This window comes from Octopus bimaculoides, chromosome 4 (genome assembly GCF_046866305.1).
Source record: "Octopus bimaculoides isolate indiv1 chromosome 4, ASM4686630v1, whole genome shotgun sequence".
In the NCBI taxonomy this organism is placed as follows: Eukaryota; Metazoa; Mollusca; class Cephalopoda; order Octopoda; family Octopodidae; genus Octopus; species Octopus bimaculoides.
In genome coordinates, this window is record NC_142931.1 from 6,739,791 (window position 1) to 6,749,790 (window position 10,000).

The 10,000-nt window shown below is 39.7% G+C and overlaps 1 protein-coding gene across 1 annotated transcript in view; it reads right to left on the reverse strand.

The window, feature by feature from the left end:
* Positions 1–10,000, reverse strand: part of LOC106868713 (zinc finger protein 488) — a 107,064-nt gene that overhangs the window by 7,758 nt on the left and 89,306 nt on the right. The window contains exon 2 of the mRNA XM_014914100.3: positions 537–692. Coding sequence (XP_014769586.1) covers positions 537–674 — 138 coding nt within the window. The 5' untranslated portion in view covers positions 675–692. The remainder of the gene's footprint in view (positions 1–536; positions 693–10,000) is intronic.

Consider the following 10,000-nt stretch of genomic DNA (forward strand, 5'->3'; position numbering starts at 1 on the left):
TGTGGTGAAGAAGCTTGTTTTGCAACCATATGGCTTTGGGTTCAATACCACTACGCAGAATATTGACCAAATGTCTTCTACTATAGTCCCTGGCTGAACAGTGTCTCGTGACTGAATTTGGCAGACGGAAACTGTGAGGCAGCCGCTAGATATATATATATATATATATAATATACATATGTGTGTGTGTGTGTGTGTGTGTGTGTGTGTGTGTGCGTGCGTGTGTGTGTGGAAAATATGTCTTTGTGTTGACAAGCGATGCTGGTTTGTTTACAACCTTGTTATCTAACAGTTGGGCAGAGACCGATAAAATAAGTACCAGACTTAAAAATTAGTACCGGTGTTGATTTGTACGATTAAACCCTTTCGATCCGGTGCCCCAGCATGACCTCAGCCACGTGACTGAAACAGGTAGACAACAAAAAGACATAGTGAGTCAGGGTTGCATTTAAATTTAGATAGAGTGAGTTTGAGTTGAATTAATTAATATTTTCTGATGATTGAAAGAAAGCCATAAATACATTGTTTATACTGACCTTAAGTAAAATGGTGTCGACTTGTTTGTCTTTGGTCAGAAGACCAATGAATGTAGCGGGGTCAGCTTTGGTCTGAGATATTGGGAATGGTCCGAATATCTGGCCATAATCGATGTCAGACAGTGTTATTACACCCATCTTATCTGATTGCGAAACCTGTAGCAAATATAAAGAGTAGGTATTTTAAAGAAAAGTTTAACTTAGAAGTGGGTCATAAATATCTGTTACATTGGTACAAATTATCATGATTATAAACAACGGAATACAACAGACTGAATTCGTCTAAATACACATCAAGGACTTAGTTTATTAACCCATTAGTAACTTCTGTCACTTTATACGCGCTCATCTTCTGAGATTTTACACCATAACAAACAAAAGAAATAAAAGTATTTCTTTCTCTGCTCCCAATGTTTAACCCTTTAGCATTCAAACCAGCCATTTCCGGCCTAAATATTCTACCTGTTTTATGTTCAAACAGGTCAGATCCAGGGCCTTGTACCTACTCTACGGTAATATTCTATAAACAAAACGATTACACCATTGAATTCTTAGAGCTACAAGATAATGCATGACTAATTCAAAACCTTGTGAATAAATAAGAGTCACATTTGAGAATATGAATGTCGAAAGATTAAAACCCACCTGAGAGTAATAACAAACATTAGATAGAAGAGAGGTCGTTCTCTATTTATTCACGAATCTAGTTTTAGTATGACTTCTGTTTAATGTAATGCAAAAGTTTCAAATTTTATCGTGGAACCGTTTATATATATATATATATATATGTCATAATAAATCAAAATTTAAGTTGAATACATGAATTCAATAGAATTTCCATTTCTAATTCAGTTTCCGTTTAGAATTTGTAAACCGACTGCCAGATAAAGACCTCATCATACCGGTCCATTTTCCCACACTAGCGATCGGTTTTTGGACGGCAGGACATTCATTCTCTTACACGTTTGCTTCAAATAAAACAATCAGTCTAAAAACACATACATTATATGCTTATCTTTTACTTGCTACAGTCATTGGACAGCAGCCATGCTGAAATACTCGCTTAAGGGATTTTGTCAAACAGATCGACCCCATTACTTATTATTAAGTCTGGTACTTTTTCAATCCGTCTCATTTGCCGGATTTATAAGTGATGAGGAAATGATCAAACCAATACGGTTGTCAAACGGTGATGGAGAATAATACAACACACAGACGCATCCGCCACCACAAACACACATATGACAGGCTTTCTCACGGTTTTAGTCTGGCAAATTGACTGACAAAGCATTGTTCGACCCTGGGTCTATAACGCTTTCCAAAGGTGCTGCGCAGTGTGATTGAACCCGAAATACGAGGTAGCAGAGCAAGTTTCTTAACCACTCGGCCATGTTTATTAACACTTGGCGTTTGTTTCATTTATATCAAATGAGCACAAGCTGTATTTTTAATATATTCATGCAATCACACACACACACACACACACACACACACACACACACACACACACACGTATATGCCTCGTTTTGAGAACTGGCATTATTATTAAATTATTAAAACCATAATTCAATTGCTAAAAAAATCCTTATCTAAATTCAGAACCGTCGAAACCCAAACATTTTTAGCCTTTGTTTCTATAACAATGAGACCACTTAAATTTACATCTGTTTCATCATAACGTTGTCACAATTAATTCTGTGGAGCTGAGCTCCTAATTTCATAAATAGCATTAATGATAAAAAATCAGAAACATTGTCATTCATATTCTTTATAAAAAGCAATTTATCTGACATTTGTTTTGGATGCTATTTACATTAAATTCCTTCCTTTAACAATCTACTGAAGATAACATTCATTGTGATTTAAGAGGTTGATTTCAGTACAGCAAAAACATCTGTCATCTGTCGTTTGTTCTACACCAACAAACTGTGTGTTCTACCGAGTTCTTCTCCAGCTTATATAATAATGGTAACGGTTTCAAATGTTAGCCCAAGGCCAGGAATTTGAGCGGCGAGGAAGAGGTTAGCAGATTTTATCAACACTAGTGCTCGACTGGTACTTTATGTCATCAAACCCCTAGATGACATTCCGTCGGTTAGGATGATGCGGGTTCCAGTGGATCCGAACAGCAGAACAGCCTGCCCGTGAAATTAATCTGCAAGTGGTCGAGCACTCCGCAGTCACGCGTATCCTTGACGTAGTTCTCAGGGAGATTCAGTGTGACACAGAATGTCCCAAGACTGGATCCTTTGAAATACAGGGATTACTCGTTTTTGTCAGCTGAGTGTTGTGGAGCAACATGAAATAGAGAAATAAAGTGCCTTGCCCAAGGTTTCAGTGCGTCACCTGGAATCGAGCTCACGACGTTATAATGGCGAGCCGAGTATCCTAATCACTGAGACACACGCCTTCATTATCAATCCCCTAGGGATGAAAAGTCAACGTTCATCACAGAGGGATTTCAACTCAGATATACCACTAAACATTTTGTTCGACGCGCTAACGATTTTAAAAAGAGTAGAACGTATTTATGATCAAAGGTAAAAATGGCTTATGTCGAACGGCATCTGGTATGGCTCCTTTCGACATTTCACTGGCAAAATAAGTTCTTTCTCATCGCCCATTTTTGTTTGAATTATGTGTGTGCACGCGCGCGAATGTGTATTTGTTATTGGCAGAAGTTACAAAGTGATTTGAGGGCTGAGATTTTCGTCCAACGAGTAACTTTGTAACTTAATAATAATAATAATAATAATAATAATAATAATAATAATAATAATAATAATAATTTCTTTTGATCTTTTAAAAATAATGATATGTATATATGTATGTACGTACGTATGTATGTATGTATGTATGTACGTATGTATGTATGTATGTATGTATGTATGGATGGATGGATGGATGGATGGATGGATATATGTATGTATGCATATATCTATCTTTTACACACGCACACACACACACACACACACACATATATGCACTCAGTGCGCGCCCCCTCCTACACGTATATTTAATTCCCATCATGCATTTCTTTTGTCATTATTAACTTTGAGGCATATGTTAGGTTCTGAAACAGAGAAAGCAATAAAATTGAACAATACACACTCACATATATATATTTGCACTTAAACACATACTCACATATATATATGCATGCACTTAAACACATACTCACATATTATACACACAGGCACAGATACACACACACATACAAACATGTATGCACTCACACATACACACACATACATAACGATGCGCATACATATACAGACATATTATACACTCACATACATATGTCATATCACCTCGAAGCTCTTTTGGACAATTTTGTTCCGTATGTAAATTCAATAAAGTTTTTGAGAGAGAGAGAGAGAGAGAGAGAGAGATAGAGAGAGAGAGAGAGAGAGAGAGAGAGAGAAAGAGAGAAGCAGAGAGGGAGAGAGGGTTGAGGGTGGAGAAAGAAAGATAGAAAAAACAAGTGAGGCAACTACAACCCTAAGGATGCCAACTTCTTCCAGATTGCACGAGGAATCCCAAACATAATCGAATGGAGTAAGGACGCTTTTTGGCATTGTCTGTCTGTCTGTCTGTCTCTGTCTCTCTCTCTTTATCTCTCTCTCTCTGTCTCTGTCTCTCTCTCTCTCTCTCTACATACATACACACATAGACATGCTTGTATATATGAGTCGTATTATGACCAAAACTTAAAAGAATCTCTTTTCCAAGATGTACGTACACCCACGCACATATGTATGTGTATGTGCGTATAAATATACACATGTATATGCATATATATATATATATATATATATATATATATATATATATATATATATATATACATATATATACATGTTGGCGGTGCATATGTGTATGTCTTTATGTGTATTCTATATATAAATAATATATACATGTATGTATATATTTTCATATATATATATATATATATATATATGTATATCTATGCGAGTGCGCGTTTGTGTGCGTATGTGCATGTTTATATATATATATATATATATATATGTACGTACACACATATGCGCACTTATGTATGTATGTACATGTGTATATTTTTATGCGCCTGTGTTTGTATTTGTGCGTCATGGCAATCTTTAAGGCATTAAAATTGGCGAACAATAAACAGACACACATAAGAGAAGGAGAGAGAGAGAGAGAGAGAGAGAGAAAGTAAAGAAGTGGGGTAAAGTAAAAAGAACAATTGGGACGTAACACATCAATTACAATAACAACAACAATTATAAGGAGAGCAAGGAAGCGCCTTACTCTCCCTACACCCCACATACGTCACCACTCGCTGTGTTAGAAGATAATGAATGATAAATATAACAATGATACACGTAACTACGGTCGGGCGTAGGGGTTGGTTAGGGGGCTAAAGTAAGATACCGAACTGGGTCTCGGGCTAGTGTTTTGGTGGTGGGGGTGAGGGGCTGGTGGTGGGGGTGAGGGGTGGGGTTACAGCTTCTTGTCTGCTCTGGCTAGAAACTTCTGTTCTTCTCTTCACGGTTTTATTATCGCAAACGAATTAACGACTGAGAAACAAATGTCTCTATAATACAGGCATGTGTGCGTGTGTACGTGTGTGTACGTGTGCGTGTGTGTGCGTCCGTGTGCGTGCGTGCGTGTGTGTGTGTGCGTGCGTGTGTGTGTGTGTGTGTGGGCATATGCTCATGTGTCTGTGTGTGTGTGAGCGCATGTATGTATATATTCTTTTATTCTTTTGTTTCAATCATTTGACTGCGGCCATGCTGGAGTACCGCTTTTACTCGAACAAATCGACCCCAGAACTTATTCTTTGCAAGCCTTTTGCTTATTTTATCGATATCTTTTGCTGAATCGCGAGATTACGGTGATGTAAACAAACCAACATCAATTGTCACGCAATAGTGGGAGGACAGTCACACAAACACACACACACACACACACACACACACACACACACACACACATACATATAATTATGACGGGCTTCTTTCAGTTTCCGTCTACCAAATCCACTCACAAGGCTTTGGTTGGCCAAAGGCTATAGTAGAAGTTACTTGCCCAAGGTGCCATGGAGTGAGACTGATAGATAGATAGATAGATAGATAGATAGATAGATAGATAGATAGATAGATAGATAGATAGATAGATAGATGTATAAAAACAGGAGACTGGAAAATTTTATCTCCTGTTTTGGAATTATTACTTAGCAAAAAGTATTTCCCAGTATGTTCAACTCAGACAATTATAACATCTACATACGGATTTGGAATACGGAAATAAAGAATCCTATCTATCTACACACACACACACACCCACACACACTTTCTTCTTCTTCTTCTTCTTCCTCCTCCTTTTTTCCTCCTCCTCCGCCTTCTTGTCCCCCTCCTCCTTCTTCTTTCCAATGTCTTTCTTCTTCTTTCTCTATTCGTTCACCGTCTCCCTTTGTCCCACTCTCCCTTCTTAATTTCTCACTCTCCTCTGCCTACACCCTTTCCCTCTCTTTCTGTCTTTTCTTCTTCTTCACCTCGTTTTCATCTTCTCCTTCTCATCTTCAATTCACTTTCTCTTCTCCTCCTCTTTATCTTTCTTCACCTTCTTCATTATCATTCATCAAATTAGCTTCATCTTAGTCGAGCCCCCACCACCCACAATCTTATCCCCACCCCCTACTTCTACATCCTTACTGCCACCATCTCCCACCGACACCTTCCCACCCGACAACTACCCCTATTTCTCTATCGCCTTCATTCCCTCCCTACCCATTTACCCACTCACCTCTGCACCCGAGTAACCACCAACGAATCTATATACACACCCACACACGTATTCAACAACCTACCCATCCATCTTTACACACAAATATACACCCACCCTGCACCTACACACATACCCACAATTCTTCATACCCTCCAATCCACGCACCTCCCTACCACTCACCTCTTGACATACCCGCCTTCTCATCGACTCACCTTGTACCCATCGTTTCCCCATTTTTCCTTCACATTCTCAAACGCATACACACATATACACACAAGTATAAACACATACATATGCACACACGGAGGCACACATATACATGCATACACGGGCGTTCGTATACACACACACACACACACACACACACACACACACACACACACACACATAAATATTTGCATTCTTTTTATTCTTTTATTTGCTTCAGTCATTTCACTGCGGCCATGCTGGAGCGCTGCCTTTAGTGGAGCAAATCGACCCCAGGACTTATTCTTTGTAAGCCTAGTACTTATTCTATCGGTGTCTTTTGCTGAACCGCTAAGGTACGGGGACGTAAACACACCAACATCGGTTGTCAGGCGATGGTGGGGGTGGGGACAAACAAACACACAAGCATATATACATATATACGATGGCCTTCTTTCAGTTTCCGTCTACCAAATCCACTCACAAGGCTTTGGTCGGCCCGAAGCCATAGTAGAAGGCACTTGTCCAAGGTGCCAAAACAATTTTACATTAATCTGATGGATCACTCTATACTTTTGTTGTAGAGTAGAAATTTATTAATTCTATTATTGACAGTGACTTCGAAGCTTCGGTCAATTAAGTCATCGTCCGACACACACACTGACACATACACACACAAACACACATACACATATGTTCGTATACACACATACGGTGGCAGACAGTCTAAAAATATTGGTTGCCAAGAGACTAAGGGGGCCCACCCGCAACTTCAAGGTGGCCCACCCGCAACTACAATGCTATCATTTAAGTTTGTTTTTTTTTGTTTTGTTAAAAGTATTCTTTTTAACTATCTACAAACACAGCCAAGCTGAAATAATTAATGCATACTTCCAGGAGTGAATACAAAATTCTCAAACTTAAGGGGCTGGGCCCCTTAGATACTAACACGGGCCCCCATATATGGATTCTAATGGCGCAGGGGCCCACTTGCCATCGGGCAAGCTGGTAACCTCTCCAGTCCGCCACTGCACACATGCAATATACACAGAGGCACACACTTACATACATACACACGCACACATAGACACGCGCGCGCAAACACAGAAGTACGACCAGCTAAACGTTTACTATACGTATAAGCTTACACTCACTCAATGACTGCCGTCCCGAGTGCTAACTCGTACTAACACAACACACACTTAAACATGCATTCATTGATATCACTAACACTCACAAAGGCACACACACACACACACACACACACACACACACACACACACACACACACGCACACACGCACACACACACTAAAACACACATGTATGCACCTACACATACGCACACATATTCATTCCTCTTTTCATACTTCAACAAAAATGCACGCACACATACATACACAGACACAGACATTGACACCTCCTGTCGCCCACTAACACATGGAAAGACGCACACACACACACACACACACACACACACACGCACACACACTCACAGAAATAATCATACACGTACACCTACACACACACAAACGTATACACTGTTAAACAAAACTCCATACACACATACAAATATTGGCAGTCCAAGACGACCACCAATTCACGCAGAGACACATACACGCACACACACAAACACACCTTCACGCACGCCCATACTAACACGTATAGACATTAACACACACACACACACACACACACACACACACACCTCCACACATGAAGTTATTGTCACGGTAAAGCTGTCACGCTGGTCTCGTTCCAGTTAACCGCCGCCATTTGCTCACGGCTTATTTGTGTGACATATGGCAACTCCTCGCGCTATCTGATCGACTCCCAACGCAGAAACAACGCCGTCTACACCATCACACAGAACGATATAAAAATAACAATAATAACAACAATAAAAGAGTAGTGGTGGGTTCTATTGGGGTTGCTATGTGTGTATGAATGAATAAATTTACGAATGAATGAGTGACTGACGGGATAGATAGCGAGATGGCTGGTTGGCTGGTTGGTTGGGTTGATGGAAAACAGAAAGGAACCACTGTAGTGAGCATGGTCTAAAGCACGGATTACTCTTTTACTCTTCTACTTGTTTCAGTCATTTGAATGCGGCCATGCTGGAGCACTGCCTTTATAGTCGAGTAAATCGACCCCAGAACTTATTCTTTGTAAGCCCGAGGCTATATTAAAAGACACTTGCCCAAGGTGCCACGCAGTGGGACTGAACCCGGGACCATGTGGTTGGTAAGCAAGCTACTTACCACACAGCCACTCCTGCTCCTTTTTTCTCAACCCTTTTTTTTTTATCTATGGACCCCTTTGATTACTATTTGATTCTGTTGGACTCCCAGAGATTGAATTCTGTAAAATGTTAGAAAAATAAATCTCGCTTTTTCTTGCTATACATAAGCAATATTTTTTTTCATTTACCTTTAGGATGAAAGGCAAAGTCGACTTCGGTGGGATTTGAACTCAGAACGTAAAGATAAACGAAATACCTATTTCTTTACTACCCACAAGGGGATACACACAGAGGGGACAAATACGGACAGACAAACGGATTAAGTCGATTATATCGACCCCAGTGCGTAACTGGTACTTATTTAATCGACCTCGAAAGGATGAAAGGCAAAGTCGACCTCGGCGGAATTTGAACTCAGAACGTAGTGACGGGCGAAATACCGCTAAGCATTTCGCCCGGCGTGCTAACGTTTCTGCCAGCTCGCCGCCTTTGAATAATAAATATTCTTTTCTACTCTAGGCACCAGGCCCGAAATGTTTGGAGAGGGAGCCAGTCGATTAGATCAACTCCAGTACGCAACTGGTAATTAATTTATTGACCCCCAAAGGATGAAAGGCAAAGTCGACCGTGGATCATCTCAAACGACCCTTTACGCGGTGCAGCAGAGCCAATTCATGGCTTCAAACTCGTTCCCCTTTATCAATTTGGTTTCACTCAGTACGAACAAGCTGGTCCATAGATTTCATACTCTACATTTATTCGAACACGCGCAGACGAAAATATGTTAACTTTCGGATCATATCTACGATTATCTCCCTTCTCTCGCCCCTATATTTCTTTCGTCTCTCTTAATATATCTCCCATCTCGGTCGTCCTGATTTTTTCCATTTTCTTTCTCAGAATTTAAATTCATATTTGACACTTTTTAGATCGTTTCTATCCTATGCTCAGTATTTATGACTAACGCCTTCTCTCAAACTTAGATCTGATTCAGATATTTCAAGTTTAAATTCGCCATAAATAACAAATATTTTTTCCGCTCTCCACCATCATGCTTAAACCTCTCTTATCTATCTATCTATCTATCTATCTATCTATCTATCTATCTATCTATCTATCTATCTATCTATCTATCTATCTATCTAACTATCTATCTATCGGTCTGACTGTCTAACTCTCTGTCTCTCTATCTTTCTGTCTGTATAATTGTCTGAAGATCGACAGATATACAGACAGACAAATAGATAGATACACATACACACAAC